We start from the raw sequence: 16898 nt of genomic DNA, 5'->3' as shown, positions 1-16898 counted from the left end.
CTATACCTAACCTGAGCCGAACACAAGAAACAAGAAACAATCGAGCAGCAAGAATCTGATGATGGAAAACGACTAGAGGAAGGGATTGGGATCACTACCAGGACGATCCGACTGAAGGAAGAAAACAAGTCCCACCTGCTACTGAAAGCGGCCAGTCACAACGTTCATCCTGCAGCATTAGCCTGTGATTCCAGATTGAATTTTTACAATACTGCGGCAAGTGACAAAGTGCCATTTATACATGGGTGGGGGGGGGGTCACACTCAAGTGGACAAATTTCCTAAATTAATGTTTGAAAGTATTTCATACAACAATAAAATACCATTTATTTTTTTTTAAATGCAGATTCAAATCAAATACAGTACAACCACAGGAGAACATGTTGTGGTTATTTCAGGTTGAGGTACTGAGGTAGAACATCATCCCAGAACTCTTCTGACTCTCCAGCTGCATGACCTTTGACTCCTGACCTGGGTGTTCTCTGAGTTTTAGCACTTTTCTTATTGACCGCTTCTTCCTCCTCCTCTTCTTCTTCTTCTTCATCCTCACTTTCTTGCTCATCCTCTTCACTCTCCTCTTCTTCATCATCCTCACTTTCTTGCTCATCCTCTTCACTCTCCTCTTCTTCTTCATCCTCACTTTCTAGCTCTTCCTCTTCACTCTCTTCTTCCTCCTCCTCATCTTCATTCAGTTCTTCCTCTTCATCATCCTCTTCCTCACTCTCTTCCTGATCACTCTCATCCTCCTCTTCTCTACTCTTTTCTTCATTTTCCTCCTCATCCTCCTCCTCCTCATCCTCCTCTTTTTCAGTCTCCTCCTCCTCACCTTCTTCCATTTCATTTTCTGCTTCCTCACTACTTTCCCCCTCTTCCTCTTGCATGTTATCATCACTTCCCTTCGAAGACACAGAATCCTCTTCCTCACCCTCCTCTTCTTCCTCACTTCTATCATCCTCCGTTTCTTCTTCTTCACCTTCTGATTCATGACCTGACTCTGATTCATGACCTGACTCTTCCTCCTCTTCCTCAGTTTCTTCTTCAACAACCCTGTCTTTGCTCTCTTTCTCTTCATCCTGACTTTCCCTTTGAGCGGTCTGAGTTTTCTCATCTTCTTCCTCCTCCTCCTCTTCCTCCTCTTGAGCACTTTCACCTTCTTCCTCCTCATCAGTTCCTGACTTGGTTTCTGGCTTAAGAGTGTCACTGTCCTCTTCTGCAGTGACTTTCTCAGAGGTCTGAGTTGCCTCCTCCTCTTCCTCACTTGCATTTGTTACCTTCCAAACCCGGTCTTCCTCTTCCTCCTCTGTTTCTGCACTTGTCTGTCCATCCTGGTCATCCTCCTCCTTGTCCTTTGTGACTGAGTCTTTAATGCTTTGTCTTCCTCTTTTGATTGAAGGACTGCTGCTGACACTCAGTGCAGATTGATTGTTGTGAGACGGAGTCGCTCTGTCCCCGGTGTCATGGTGGCTGCTGTCAGATGGCGCGGGCAAGCTGAAGGCCGCCACCTCCTGGAGCAAGGAAGCAGCTCCAGCAAGCAGGTGCAAAGATGGCGCTGCTTCTTCATTTGTTGACTTTTGGTCTTTTTTGTTTCTCTCCTTTTTTGATGTCTTAGGATCTTCGGAGCAGGTTTTCTCAGACTCAGTTTTTCCCTTAGGGCGCTGTTGTGGGCTCACTTCACGTGCATCACTTAAACTGAAGTCTGACGTCTGCCTTGTGACAAGTGTTGGTTTTCCTGTACACCGTTTTGAACCTGTTTTATGATCTGATTCCAGTTTCTTCCCACCATCTATCTTCAGACCTCTGGATGCCGATGGCTGAAGCTGCCGTCTGGCTGTTGCTTTCTTGAAGTCTCCTGAACGCCCCCGAGGCTCCTTAGAAGCTGTGATACGATTCTCCTTGTTCTGCTTGGTCATCTTCTGAGATGGAACACTAGAGCTCATGAGCTTGGTGGGTGCTGCTTTGCGAGCAGCCAGAACCTCACAGTTATGTGATAGGGATGTTGCAGAGAAACCGGGCCGCTCTGAGAGCTTTCTCTCTTTTAATGGTTTCTCTTTCGGACTTGTTAAGGTCTTACCATGTTTACCCTTCTTCTATTCCAGGAACCAGAGAGCAAGAAGATAGAGAAGAGGCATGCATTAGCAAGGGAAGAAATGCAGCAAAGAATAAAAATCATACAAGATCAAGTCATAAAACCTGAAGATAAAGATTACAGGGTGGGAGTCAGCAGTTTTCTTGGAGCTGACACTTGCTAGCATGGCACTATAAATCACTACGAAAGAGAAATTTTCAGTAGAATATCCAATGGGAAAACATATTTTGTATGCATGCTAAGGTACAGTGCTGTGAAAAAATATTTGCCCCCTTCTCAAATGCTTATTTTTTTGCAGTTTATTCACTTGAATGTTTAAGATCATCAAACAAATGGAAATATCAGACAGTGTTGTTTTTGGCAGCCATTTTAATTTTAGTCTTAGTTTTATTCTCTTGGATGAAAATACTGATTAGTCTTAGTCACATTGTAGTCCAGTTTTAGTCAATGAAAATTCAAAAAGATTTTAGTGTAGTTTTAGTCACGCTTTTAACGTCCGTCCATCCATTTTCCATACTGCTTCTCCTCACTAGGGTCGCGGGCGTGCCGGAGGCTATCCCAGCTGAGTCTGTGAGAGAGGTACACCCTGAACTGGTCGCCAGCCAATCGCAGCGCACATATAAACAAACAACCATTTGCACTCACATTCACACTTCCGGACAATTTAGAGTCCCCAAATAACCTACCATGCATGTTTTTGGGATGTGGGAGGAAACCGGAGTGCCCGGAGAAAACCCACACAGGCACGGGGAGAACATGCAAACTCCACACAGTCGGGGCCGGGATTTGAACCCCGGTCCTCAGAACTGCGAGGCAGACGCTCTAACCAGTCGACCACCATGCCGCCTAGATTTTCATAATTAATAAAATAATAATTTATACTGAATAATAATTCATAATGAATTTCATAATTTTGACAAAATACTACTATTATGTTAAGAAAATATAATGGCCTTAACTATCAAACAATCAAAACAAAAGCACGTTTTGATGGATTATTAACCAATGGCTAAAATTATAATGTACGGTATCTGTAGTGTTCGGTTTGTTGTTGTTTTTTGTGGGGTGAATAGCAACAAGTCTAAAATGCAGGTGTTACAAAAAAATTATATTTAATAATACGTAAGTGGAAATCCAATCATACCACTATAAATTTGCCTCAATCAGGTCCTCCTTGCAAGATTTCTGACAAAGGAGTGCAAAGAATAATCAGAAGAGTTGTCCAAAAGCCAAGGACCACCTATGGAGAGCTTCAAAAAGACCTGCAATTATCAGGTACTTGTCACAAGGAAATCAGTAAGTAATGCACTCCGCCACCATGGCCTATATGCATGCTCACCACGCAAGACCCCATTGCTGAAAAAAAAAAGCATGTCAAAGCTTCTTTAAAGTTTGCTGAACAATACTTGGACAAGCCAGTTAAATACTTGAAGAATATAGTCTGGTCTGATGAGAGCAAAATGTAACTGTTTGGATGCTATAAAACACCATACTAACAGTGAAGTTCAGAGGTGCGAACATGATGGTGTGGGGCTGTTTTTCAGCAAATGGTCCTGGTAAACTTCACATTATTGAAGGGAGTATGAATGGGCAAATCTACCGAGACATTCTTGACAAACATCTGCTGCCATCTCCGAGGATGAAAATGAAATGAGGGTGGATGATGCATAACATACTGCCAAGGAAACTCTCAATTGGTATAATATGGTATAAATAAAATAAAGCTGCTAGAATGGCCCAGCCAATCACCTGACTTGAATCCGATCGAAAATCTATGGAAAGAACTGAAACTCAAGCTCCATAAAAGAAGCCAATGGAACCTTCAAGATTTGAAGACTGCTTGTGTGGAGGAATGAGCCAAAATCACAGCAGAGCAATGCATGCGACTAGTTTCTCCATGCAGGAGGCATCTTGAACCTGTTATTGCAAACAAAGGCTTTTGTAGAAAGTATTAAATAAATACTAGTTGGCGTGTTCAATACTTCTTCCCTGTGTCATTTCACATTATTACACATAACTTAATTTCTGAGCTTATCTGTTCAACTTTCGTTGTATGTACGGATTACTTGGGTTGTTCCCAACATCTGGTGACATTTTCATGTCAGTAGCACCATGGGAAATATATTTAGTGAGAAAAATGGTGACGTTAAATACTAATTTCAGCCGCTGTATCATGACTCAGGTGGTCTAAACTTCAGCAACAAACAGATATTACAAACATGAAATGGCGATGTCAACTCCTCTCAAAACGCACACGCTTAGAAAATATATATACCTCTTGAGGAAAACTAACACACTTTATGTTCATAATCTACTAAATATGCGTCACACTATTCAAACTGCGCAACGACCGTGCGGTCACGAGCCACGGAGGACACAGATTAGCTGCCCTAACATTGCCTGCCTAAAAATACAAACAACATATGTCTTTTGTACAGCAATCATTTTGAACGTCTGACAGACCACCCACTAAAATTTCGTCGCGTCTCATCTCGTCAACGAGTCTGGGCACACATCTCATCGTGATTTTTCAAGCATAAACTGCCTTCTTGAGGTCATGCAGTTTGAATAGCATTTCAATCGCATTTAATTCCTGAGTTTGACTAGGCCACTCCAAAACCTTCATTTTGTTTTCAAAAAAACTTTCAGAAGTTGATTTGCTGGTGTGTTTTGGATTATTTTCCTGCTTCACAACCTTAGTGCGCTTCATCTCGAACTGATGACATTCCCCTTCAGGATTTTCTGTTAAGAAGCAGAATTCATTGTTCCATCAATCACAGCAAGTTGTCCAGGTCCTGAAGGAGCATAGCAGCCCCGGACCATCACACTACCACCACAATGTTCAACTGTTGCTATGATGTTCTTTTCATGAAATGCTGTAGTACAGATGTAACGAGACACACACCTTCCAAAAAGTTCAACTTTGGTCTCGTCAGTCCAGAGAATATTCTCCCAAAAGTCTTGGGAACTACCGTATTTTTCGGGCTATAAATTGCAGTTTTTTTCATAGTTTGGCCGGGGGTGTGACTTACACTCGGAAGCGAATTATATGTGACATTATTAACACCTTACTATATAATTTCACGTTATTGTCACACTGACAACCGCAAGAGGGTGCTCTAGGGCTGTGTATCTGTACCTGCAACTGACAATGAGTCTGACGAAAGCAACGTAGAAGAGGAAACGGCGCATCGTCTACCTCCGGAGTTGGCGGAGTTGTTTAGAAGTGACACCAAGGATGAAGATTTAATTGGATTTCGTGATTTGGAGTGACACTGATGGTGTGGTAAACTTTTTAGCATGTTCTTTATGCTATAGTTATCTGAATAACTGTTAATATAACATACCAGGCACGTTCTCAGTTCGTAGTTTATGCGTCATGTAACTTTAGCTGAATGTGTTACGTTAGCATACCGTACACCTATTCAGCCTGTTGTTCTATATTCTAGTTTTATTTTAAATTGCCTTTCACGATTAAATGTCTGTTCTTGGTGTTGGATTTTATCGAATACATTTCCACCAAAAAAATGCGACTTATACTCCAATGCGACTTATATATGTTTTTTCCTTCTTTATTATGCATTTTTTGGCTACTGCGACTTTTACTCCAGAGCGACTTACAGTCCGGAAAATACGGTATTCAAATTATTATTATTATTTTTTTTTTGCAAAAATAAGAGGAGCTTTTATGTTCTTTTTGGTCAGCATTTGTTTTCACCTTGGTTCTATGCCATGGATGCCATTTCTGCACAGTCTCTACCGTATTGTTGATTCATGAACACTGACCTTAACTGAGGCAAGAAAGGCCTGCAGTTCTTTAGATGTTGTCCTGGGCTCCTTTGTGACCTCCTGGATGAGTCATCGCTGTGCTCTTGGGGTAATTTTTGTAGGGCAGCCACTCCTCGGTAGGTTCACCACTGTTCCATGTTTTCTCCATTTGAGGATACTGACTATCACTGTGGTTCACTGGCCATCCTAAAGCTTTATAAATGACTTTATAACCCCTTCCAGACTGATAGATTTCAATTACTTTATTTTCTGCTTAACTTTCTTCAGATCGTAGCATTTTGTTGCAGCTTTTTGAGATCTTTTGGCTCCCTTCATTTTGTCAGATAGGTTCTATTTAAGTGATTTCTTGATTGAATGGGTCTGGAGGTAATCAGGCTTGAGTGTAGTAGTAAAAATTCAGTCAGCTTTCCAAAAAGTGTGTTTAGCTATGGTTAATTCATGATTTAATAAGAGGGCAATTACCTTTTCACACAGGGACATATAACTTTGAATAGTTTTTTCCCTTAATAAATCAAATCACCATTGAAAAACTGTATTTTATGTTTACTTGGATTTTCTTTTTTTTTTTTTTTTTTTTTTTTTAGAAAAATAAATAAATAAATAAAATAAGAATTTGAGAGGGGGGTAAATACTTTTTTACAGCACTGTATGAAGATCTCAAATGGTAATCAAAAAAAGTGACTCACCTTGTGAACTGGAGAAAGTGTAAATGTTTTATCACCAGGGTCCATCTTCATCACATGTGTCTGTTTGCCAGAAAACATGAGAGGAGACATGAGCAGACACATCGCTGTTCTCCACTTTGTCGCACCATTTAGCTGGTAGCTCTCTCACCATGTTGAGGAAATCTGTGGTTTCTCCCAAACCTTTCACGCTGTCTGTGTCACTCAGACTCTCCACCACGTCATCACCCTGGTCCCGAGACAGTTCTAATCACATATGGCACAATGTGACAAACACCCATCAGTCAGTAAAATCTTCTGAAAACTGTGGAATTCTTCAGTTAGGATGCCATGACAAGCAACATGATGCACGTGGACCAGCACAGATGAAAATGTACACATTCTGTCACATCTTTTACTATATCTGGGTGTTTGCTGGTCAATGAACTAGAGGATAAGAAGTTAGAGGTGAGGTAGCTACCCTTGTTGCCATGTCGATGAGCGCTATGGAGCACCTTTCTGTGGGCCAGCTCTGATGAAGACAGGCTGTGCAGGGTGGTGTGGCTGGAGACAGGAAGTGGTGGCTGGAGATAACCTGATGTCATGGTGGGTAATGTACAGGATATGTTGCCAAACTGCTCCGGTGACTGTTCCTTTGGCGGTAAAGTTGAGAAAAGCACGTCCAAAAACATATTTAGTAGAAAGACGTGTATGTTTCAAACCCACCCTCTCTCTGCGGCGAACACGGGCCGGGTTGCAGGTGTCGCCCATGTCCCCCAGTAGCTCCACATATGGCCTCTCCAGGTAATCTTCAGAGACGTCATTGTCCTCCAGCAACACTGCCCCGCAGCTCGCATCCCTGGGTCGCGCCAGCACGACCATGTGACAACCACCACAAACTACCTGCCAGTGGTATTGTCAAAAAAGCTTTGCAATGGCAACACGTGCGTGATTTAATAGGAAAACACATACTTCTTGGACCTGACACTTGATGAAGCGTGGACACAGAGTTGGCTTGAACTGGTTTGTGAAGTTTTCTTCTCCCAGACCAAGTTTGCCATGTCTGCCGTCACCAAAGGTGTAAAGCAGGCCGCTGTCTAAAAACAGAAAAGAGCAATACCTTCTATTTTAAAAGCCAAACTGGTAGTAGGACCATCCGTAGCAAACCTAGTGGTAATTGTAAAATTGCCCAAGTGAGCTCTCCCTGGGGCAGTCAGCTTTTGCGACACAATACTCTCAAATGTGGAATGCATTACCAATGTGTATGAAATAAACAGACACAAAGACTATAACAAATGCAAGTGGCTTAAACAAAATCAGAGATCTGAGCACTTAATTACTCCAGGTTTTGATGTTATTTTATGCAACTATGATGTAAGATTTTATTGTTTAGTCTTTTAATTTATCAAGTGTAATTGTCTTTGTGCAATTTCTATGCAAACGTGATATCGATACTTGACCTTTCATTTTCTAAAAGCCTTACTGGGGACAGCAGATGGAAACTAGCAAAAGTTATAATCTCTATACAATGAAAAATCTGTAACTTTTACCTTGTTTGTAACGGGCTGTAATTTTGCACTGTCGCTATCAAATAAACTCACCAATAAATACATTTTATATAACACCTTTAAAAACACACATTGACAAAGTGCTTTGACAAAAGCATGTGTAAAACAAAATGAGACACAGTCACAAGTATAAATAAACAACTGACATAGACAGCAGCTGTCATATAAAACCAACTGAAGAACCCATGAAATGCAAGAACCCCACAACAGGAAGTTGTGACCAGGAGAGTTGGTTGTGGGATGATAAAGTTAAAAAAAAAATAATAATAATAATAAAATAAAATAATTTTTAAAAAAGAAGTAAATTAAGTGTGTTTCTGTGTGTGTCAGTCTGTAAAAGTGAGTTGTAAAAAAAGTGATTTAAAAAATATCCCCAATTTTACGTTAACTAATGATATGAGATGAAAAAAGACCAAAGCTTTCAGACACCTGTGATGACCGCTGAGTGGTTCTCGCCGCATGTCACCTGGCGCACTCGACCCTTCTTGAAGTGCTCTATCTGGTGCGGCAGCCGAGACTCAAATATGAATGTCCCATGTCCCAACTGACCGAACTGGCCCAGCCCGAAGGCGTAAACACCATTCTCTAAAAGACAGAGGAAGATTGGGTGCTGCCAAAAAGTCGACTAAGCATAATTCGTAAAGAGTTTTTTTCTTACCTGTAATGGCCAGAGTGTGCCCCCCACCACAGGCCACCTGGGTGACCGGCTCAGACATGCTCTTCACGAGCTGAGGGACTCGATGACGAGCCAGCTGGTCTGTTCCCAAACCCAGTTTACCACTGTCACGTTCTCCAAACGTGTACAGAGCTCCGTCCGCTAGCGGTCACAAAAATTTATTTCACAAGAAAATGGGTGAAAAAACGTGAGGCCTGATTTACTAAACTCACAAAAAGCAGGCGCTAAATTCCATGCTCACCCACAAACAGATCGCACATGCATTTGTCAACAGGTGTAAAAGTAGTGGAGACAGCAGTATTTAAAAGAGGGTTTTGTGTTTTAGGAAGCTCTAATGGTTTTAACCATGGAAAATGTGGGAGAGCATCACAAGCGTGAAGTTTGAAATGAAGGAACTGTTCGTGGAAGAGGCAAACAAACACTACTGAGTTACAGAAAAATACATCTATTTTTCTGATAATTTTATGGAAGACAGCAACTGCACAATAGCCATGTTTTGTTTGAGTTAACTGGGAATTGGATGCATCGGCAGGTCCTGTGTAACATTACATTTAAAACTTGGGACAGTACACCTGAAAAACTGCTCTTGGAGAGGCCAGCACCAATTGCCACAGAGTGTTAAAATGACCAATGCAGACTCCCAGAACATGCTAAATTAACTGCGCTGCAATTTTGCCAGTTTGGCAGCCACAATCCTGGCTGTACCCAGTTCATATATCAGCTTCCACACATCTGTTTGTGTAAGCAATCAAGTTTCCACCTGATTTTGTATGCACAAACCTTCAGTAAATCAGGCCCATGGTGTCTACTTTAAATGCTGACAGTTTTCAGCTATTCCAGCTCACCTGTAACATAGGCAGAGTGGTAGTACCCACAGGACACCCAGGCGATGGGCTGTCCCGCGCTGACCTCCTGTGGCGAGCAGGCGTGGCTCTCCTTCCCCAAGCCGACTTGACCTTCAGAGTTGTCTCCCCACATGAACAGCTCACCACTTTCTGAAACCAGGAGATGGAAAAAAAGAACAGCAACCACTGTTCACATTTATCTGCGCATAATTAATTGGTGGTGGTGAGGCCGGGGAACAGTTGTGTGGGGAGCGGACTAGTATTATCATGCGACTATTATATTACTGTTGTTGATACAGCTGTTGGTGTGCCATTTTCTCTTGTCACTCAACCCCTTTATCCTGTTTTCTCTCTCTATCTACCCTCTGCCCTTCTATTCTGTCTCTCTCTGGGGTTTAAAGTTTTTTTTAAATGTATGAGGGGTCTGCTTCTTAACCTGCTCAATGTGTGACGTGCATTGAGTTAACATCTGTTGTGAATTGGCGCTGTAGAAATAAAATTGACTTGAGTCCCATGAGTCATTTCAGCTGTAGTTGCCATAAACAGCTGGATGGCGTGACATCAAGTCTCTCACCAGTGAGGGCTGCTGACGTGTTTGAACCAGCAGCAAGCATTCTGATTGGCCCGCAGGAGTCAAAGAACTCCAGTCTCCGGAAGGAAGTCCTCTCATCGCAGTCGCCGAGGCCCAGTTGACCCTCGCTGTTGCCGCCGGTGGCGTACACATGCCCCTGAGCTTGGGTGGAAAGAAAGATGGGAAGAGAGGCAAGAAGGCTTTAATGTGATCTTGTGATGCTGACCTGTACAGATGAGTGTATGGGTTCTTCCACAGGCCACGAGCTGTACATTCTGCATCTTCAGGGCTTGAAACAAACAAACACGCATGAAGTGCAGAAATTAGTGCACATTCATCAGTATGTTCATCACAAATGCTTGATTAAAGGCAGACCTCTGACACAAGTGGGCTTGTTGACGGTCACTTTGGACCCCAGGCCGAGCTGGCCCCAGTTGTTGCTGCCAAACATAAAGAGTTTCCCATTTTCTGTGAAGCCAAAATAAACAGGTAGTGTGACTCTATGGCTTTTTAACTAGTAAACAACAAATCAAAGACAAGAGTTAAAGATGCTGAAGCTATGGCTCATACTAAGCACATGTGAGCAGGTACCTGTTATTAAGGCGGTATGTTCATCCCCACAGGCTATTTTTCGAGGAATATCATTTTTAAGCCAAAATTTACTGGGAAGGTTGTCAGCAAATTTACTCTTCCCGAATGTGAAAACTGCTCCGGATTCTGCAATACAAGAATAGAGGAAGTTGTTTTATTTTTCTTTTGCATGAATTGTTTACCAATCACATTATATATAAACAATCATATTTATACGATTTTTTTCTTAATCGTATTAAAAAGGAAAAGGATTGAAAAGTGAATGAAAAAAAGGATTTAGCTGCGTGGGGGCAATCAGTTATACGACAATAAGGGAATAAGCTTTTTTTGTGCAAAACAGTGCATGGTATTGTAGCAGATGAACATTAAATGTGCGAGTTATTTGCCGGTATTTAAATGCAATTCGTTTTTATTTTAACGTTGCTTTGAAACTAACATACTGCACTGTATACCATTGGCCACTGTAACGACGACATGGTACAGCTAACAGTAATTTGACTCCAACACGCGTGAAAAGGTGCAAGAAGCGTTTCATTTACCAGGCATCTCATCCACATCCTCCCCTGCCATCTCTGTGGCATTTTAATCCGCTTTGCTCCGCGTCCTGGGCGTGTTTGCGTCCCTCCTGTTTGTGACCTGCTAACCCGGAAGTAAACACAATATCGCCTTGGCTACGGTCACGTGATTTTTAAAGGGACAGTTCGCTTTTTACACCTCCGTGCTGTCCCTGCGAGTTTTTGTGAGATTGACGTTTCGTGCACTTTAAATCAAGTTTGGTCAGACAGTGACGCAAATCAAAGTTCGTTATCGCAACGTCAGTGAAGTTCATTGGAGGATGACATAACTAATAATTTTCCAAAGGTGTGAGATGTGAGACATTGGAACAGTTTTTGAGGGCAATGCAAACATGCTGAGCTCAGTTATGCTCCAAATGAATTTACTGTAATTGTTGTAATTCATGTATTTAGACTAAATAGTGAATTGTATTGTGTTAAAAGCTACATTTTGACTCAAGGCAACTATTTGTTGATTTGTGCCTGGATTATTAGAAATTGCATGGGAGGGGTAAAAAGTTATGTTTCCTCCAATTCTGGAATGGCCCCGTATGTTTCTATAACTTGGAAATAAAAATATTCAACAAAACACACATGTAGAATTTCCCCTTGAGCTATTGTAATCAGGTCACTGATGGTGAAGTGGTACGTCTGATTTTGGTGTAGGCAGCGTGATTGTTATTCAGTAACAGTGTGAATGTCAGTGCGAATGGTTGCCCATGTCTATATGTGCCCTGCGACTGACTAGCGACCAGTTCAGGGTGTAGTCCACCTTTCGGCCAGTCAGCTGGAATTGGCTCCATTGTCCCATGGCCCTGAACAGGATAAAATGTATTGAGAATGGATGGATTATAATCAGTATAATCCGTTCCATCTTCTTCCATTTAGAGGCGGTACAGGAAACCCAGACTTCTCTCATAAATCAAAATAATTACAAATATTACCATTATATTACCCTTTAATTAAATTCACCCAAAAAACTTTTGCAGTGTGTATCCATTTTTCTATATTTTTAAAAATTGTGCGTACATTTTGAGCACAAACTGCTACCTCATATTAGCCGTTCCGAGTTGTGACGCCGCTTCACATTTCGGAGGTCATGGGTTCAAATCCGAATTCCGGCCTGGAGTTTGCATGTTCTTCCTGTGCCTGTGTGGTGTTTCTCCAGGTACTCCAGTTTCTCCCACATTCCAAAAACATGCATGTTAGGTTAGTTGTCCATAGTTGTGGACGTGAGTGTGACTACATGTGCCCTGCGATTGGCTGGCGAGGGGCGACCAGTTCAGGGTGTGACTCGCCTCTCGCCCAAAGTTATCTGAGATAGGCTCCAGCACATCCACGACCCTAGTGAGGATAAACGGTACAGAGAATGGACGAATCGATAGTTGGGACTCCCGAATGATTATCAGGGCAAATCTTCCTAACCCTCCTCCCTGCACCGTGCACGAAGAATGTTGTGAACATGAGGACCACTGTTGCCATTGTCACTTTTTTTGAAAAATAGTTGCTATAGGGACCGGGAAAGTGGCTAACTATAGCAGCACAGGGCTAAATTGGCAACAATGTAGACAGAAGATTTCGCTCTTCCAAGTATTGCCAAATTATCGGTAAGGAAAGTAGCTATTGGCTGTTCCTTGAAGTGGCTAGATGACGTAATTTCCTCATTTGCATAATTTGGACCAAGTCGCAGTTGAAGGTATGTGAGTCAAATGCAGTGATTTATGTTAGCGAGATTTAATTTGCAGTCTGGACGCGGTGGTGTGTGGGTCTCTCTGCTCTGACTGCATCTGAGACTGTCGCGCGAGGCTACTGTGAACCTGGCCGCCTCTGAGTGCTTTGCGATGGCGGAAGGGCTCACGGCAGCACCTGCTGCTCGTTGAGGACATTAACTGCTGAGTGATACGTGCTTTCATACCACCAAAACATCTGAAGAGTCGCTAGATTTGTCGCTAGTCGCTTTGTGGAAAATAAGTCGTTAAGAGGAGTTGTAAAGTCACCAGATTGAGCAAGAAAGTGGCTCTTGCTCGCCCACACACAAGCAAATTGTGCCTTATAGATTGGGGTTTATTCTCCTCTCACAGATTTCACGTTGCTGTGTATTGTTAACTGACCACAAGACAGATTTATTTATTTATTGGTTTATTAATGATGCTATGATTGTTAAAAATCAATAAGTGAAACTCATACAGAATTTGAGAGGATGTATTGCCAAATACAAACTTTGTGTTGGACAGACACAGGACTGCAATTAAACAATTCAACAACGTTCTTGTGAGCTCTTACAGGTCACCCGACAACAGACTTGTTGGTTCACCTGAGTTGTGGTTTGTTGTTGTTATGCACCCTTACAAGTGGATGAGAACAGGACAGACATGCCTTTTACAGCAGTTGAACAGTTACAAATGACGCCATCTGTCAAACAGCGAAACATTGAAACTATCACTTCACATGTGACAGAACAAAAGCCTGAGAATGTTAAATAATGATACAGTATCGCTTTTACAGTTAGTACTCTTCCCCCTCTTCCTCTTCTTCATCCCCAATAGTGTCTGTGCCCACCTCCTCGTAGTCCTTCTCCAGGGCAGCCATGTCCTCTCTGGCCTCGGAGAACTCTCCCTCCTCCATCCCTTCGCCGACGTACCAGTGCACAAAGGCCCTCTTGGCATACATCAGGTCAAACTTGTGGTCCAGTCGGGCCCAGGCCTCTGCGATGGCGGTGGTGTTGCTCAGCATGCACACGGCTCTCTGGACCTTGGCCAGGTCTCCCCCAGGAACCACAGTGGGGGGCTGGTAGTTGATGCCCACCTTGAAGCCGGTGGGACACCAGTCCACAAACTGGATGGTGCGCTTGGTTTTGATGGTGGCGATGGCAGAGTTGACATCTTTAGGGACCACATCACCGCGGTAAAGCAGACAACACGCCATGTACTTGCCGTGGCGAGGGTCGCATTTCACCATCTGATTGGCTGGCTCAAAACAGGCGTTGGTGATCTCTGCGACAGACAGCTGCTCATGGTACGCCTTCTCTGCCGAGATGACGGGGGCATAGGTCGCCAGAGGGAAGTGGATGCGCGGGTAGGGCACCAGGTTGGTCTGAAACTCTGTCAAGTCCACATTCAGAGCGCCGTCAAAGCGCAGCGAGGCTGTGATGGAAGAGACAATCTGACCAATCAGCCTGTTGAGATTGGTGTAGGTGGGACGCTCAATGTCCAGGTTCCTGCGGCAGATATCGTAGATGGCCTCGTTGTCCACCATGAAAGCACAGTCCGAGTGCTCCAGGGTGGTGTGTGTGGTCAGAATGGAGTTGTATGGTTCCACGACTGCAGTCGATACCTGAGGAGCAGGATAGATGGCGAACTCCAGTTTGGACTTCTTGCCATAATCCACTGAGAGACGCTCCATCAGCAGAGACGTGAACCCAGAACCGGTTCCTCCTCCAAAGGAGTGGAAGATAAGAAAACCTTGGAGTCCAGTGCATTGGTCGGCCTACCATGGTAAAAAAAAAGACCTTCATTAGTCAGAAAGCGTAAACGTCTGATCAGATTATCCAATAAAGCTCACCAGTTTTCTAACCCTATCCAAAACCAGGTCAATGATCTCCTTGCCAATAGTGTAGTGACCACGAGCGTAGTTGTTGGCTGCATCCTCCTTCCCTGTGATCAGCTGCTCAGGATGGAAGAGCTGACGGTAGGTTCCTGTACGCACTTCATCTAAAAGGCAAATATTGACAGGCACAGATTTTGCATGATGAAAATGATGGGAGGGGTTGTTCTACTGTGAAACTACTTGTGCCAGTGTTGTCTCACCGATGACTGTGGGCTCCAAGTCCACAAAGACTGCCCTGGGAACATGTTTGCCAGCTCCAGTCTCGCTGAAGAAGGTGTTGAAGGAGTCGTCTCCTCCTCCGATGGTCTTGTCACTGGGCATCTGCCCGTCCGGTTGGATGCCATGCTCCAGACAATACAGCTCCCAGCATGCATTGCCCATCTGGGCCCCAGCCTGGCCAACATGGACGGAGATACATTCACGCTGCAAGAAGATGTTGTTCAGAAGTTAAGAATAAGAAGTACAGTGCACATTGTAGTTCAACTAACACAATGTAAATATGATTTATGTGAATCGATCGGAATGCTTGTGTTGACTTCTCACCATGACTCTTGAAGAGGTCTCTTGTTCACCTGAGATGAGAGCTTGGGGATGTTGTTGCGTCCAAAAGCAGGACACTGCTTTATATTGCAGTGTTGCCTGGCAACAACTTGGCATGTTGTGGCAACCAAAGGAGCTACTGAGGCAAACACTACTCAAGGAGGAGCACAGAAAAGCTCACAAGTCTGACCTCTGACAATGGTTGTTGTTAGCAACCAGCAAAGAGTGGATGTGCCGTGAAATGCGACACGCAACTGCTGAATCTCCTCATGTTTCACTTCTTACATACACCTGCCTGTCTTGTGAAGAGATGCACCAGAGATGGCAAAAGTACTTACCCTCTGTACTTGAGTAGAAGTACAAATACTTGTGTAAAAAAACAACTGGTAAAAGTAGGAGGACTGATTCAAATCCTCTATTTATGTAAAATAAAATAAATACAGACTGGCAAAACTGAATTTTTACTGTCAATTATATACAATAGCCGTTTCAGAAAAAAAACAAAAACTTCTCTGCACACAAAATAGTTTTCCTCATTGACTCACTTACAGTACAGTACATCGTACTCGTACTGAGGGGAAGGAATTTTTTAAAAACGCTATAGCAATCTTGACAATGACAATGTTCTTTTCAGACAGGAACCAACAGATGCTCAGGGCACTGTGAGCAGGTGCGCTGTCATGGGGAAGCAGCCACAGGTTGTCACACTAAATGAAGCAAATAACACAGGATCTCTTTGTAGCTGTGCCGGTTGATCGTCTGGCCCACAATAGAAGGGAAAAAGAATAGTTTGAAATACACAGTTTCTTTTGTGACGTCAGTCCTGGAACTTTACTGACACACCTTTTATATCTGTTTTCGAATGTACGGAGTAAAAAAGGAAAATTGTCAGGAAAATAAAAAGTCAGGTAAAGTACAGAGACCTGAGAAATCTAACTTTAGGACAGTCATGAGGTACAGTATTTGTACTTTCGTGACTCCCCACCACGTGGTATGCACAAAGAACTGACTCCTGTGCCGGAAGCATATGATGATCACATTCGCAAAAACAGGTAGGATGGTATTTCACAGAATTCCGATTGACCTGATGAGACTGGAGGTTCCACGTGTGTGATACAATATGTCAGCTCTTTAGGCTCAATGTTACCAGGAGCTAAAAAACCCAAAGAGATCATTTGCCCCTACAGCTGAAGATGGTTGGTTTAGTGAACATTGCATGTTTGACTTGACTTGTGCCTTCCAGGGTAGCCTGGTAACAGTAACCTGCCACCATTCAGCTTCCCTGGTTACTTTTTGTTGACTTACACTGCACAACTCCTGTTGGAGGACATTTAGATCCACTAACCCATCAACAGCTCAATCTAATCGTACCAAAACTGAAATGCTCTTCATCTAGTGCATATTGACCATC

The 16898-nt window shown here is 43.1% G+C and overlaps 2 protein-coding genes across 3 annotated transcripts; both read right to left on the bottom strand.

The window, feature by feature from the left end:
* Nucleotides 1–95: 95 nt before the first annotated feature.
* rpgrb (retinitis pigmentosa GTPase regulator b) lies at nt 96–11420 on the bottom strand. 2 transcript variants are annotated; one of them, XM_061679547.1, is made up of 14 exons: nt 11327–11420; nt 10788–10913; nt 10572–10664; nt 10423–10485; nt 10200–10358; nt 9626–9775; nt 8763–8921; nt 8534–8689; nt 7509–7633; nt 7263–7439; nt 7018–7189; nt 6709–6803; nt 6561–6620; nt 96–2083 (listed from the first exon to the last, which is right to left on the bottom strand). In XM_061679547.1, the coding sequence occupies exons 1-14, from the start codon at nt 11355–11357 to the stop codon at nt 389–391; spliced, it is 3261 nt and encodes a 1086-aa protein (XP_061535531.1). In that variant the 5' UTR covers nt 11358–11420; the 3' UTR covers nt 96–388. The 2 variants fall into 2 exon arrangements, with proteins under 2 accessions (XP_061535531.1, XP_061535521.1); XM_061679537.1 differs by having other exon boundaries at nt 97–2086.
* A 2291-nt stretch (nt 11421–13711) lies between these two features.
* LOC133404011 (tubulin alpha-1A chain-like) lies at nt 13712–15541 on the bottom strand. The gene is made up of 4 exons (XM_061679560.1): nt 15491–15541; nt 15148–15370; nt 14903–15051; nt 13712–14827 (listed from the first exon to the last, which is right to left on the bottom strand). Exons 1-4 carry the CDS (start codon nt 15491–15493, stop codon nt 13847–13849), a joined length of 1356 nt encoding a protein of 451 aa, XP_061535544.1. The 5' UTR covers nt 15494–15541; the 3' UTR covers nt 13712–13846.
* Nucleotides 15542–16898: the final 1357 nt, after the last annotated feature.

This window comes from Phycodurus eques, chromosome 1 (assembly GCF_024500275.1).
Source record: "Phycodurus eques isolate BA_2022a chromosome 1, UOR_Pequ_1.1, whole genome shotgun sequence".
Classification (NCBI taxonomy): domain Eukaryota; kingdom Metazoa; phylum Chordata; class Actinopteri; order Syngnathiformes; family Syngnathidae; genus Phycodurus; species Phycodurus eques.
Note: the sequence above shows the minus strand (reverse complement) of the source record. Positions and strands in the feature narration are given on the sequence as shown.

What these genes read in the sequence shown, in the direction of transcription:
- LOC133404011 (XM_061679560.1), bottom strand. An exon ending in CTTGGAGCCCACAGTCATCG is followed by an intron (nt 15,052 to 15,147) that starts GTGAGACAACAC and finishes TTTGCCTTTTAG; the next exon opens with ATGAAGTGCGTACAGGAACC. An exon ending in TGGATAGGGTTAGAAAACTG is followed by an intron (nt 14,828 to 14,902) that starts GTGAGCTTTATT and finishes TTACCATGGTAG; the next exon opens with GCCGACCAATGCACTGGACT.
- rpgrb (XM_061679537.1), bottom strand. Translation starts at nt 11,357, where the DNA reads ATGGCAGGGGAGGATGTGGATGAGATGCCTG. An exon ending in TCAAGTGTCAGGTCCAAGAA is followed by an intron (nt 7,440 to 7,508) that starts GTATGTGTTTTC and finishes TACCACTGGCAG; the next exon opens with GTAGTTTGTGGTGGTTGTCA. An exon ending in CACTTTCTCCAGTTCACAAG is followed by an intron (nt 2,087 to 6,560) that starts GTGAGTCACTTT and finishes TTCCTGGAATAG; the next exon opens with AAGAAGGGTAAACATGGTAA.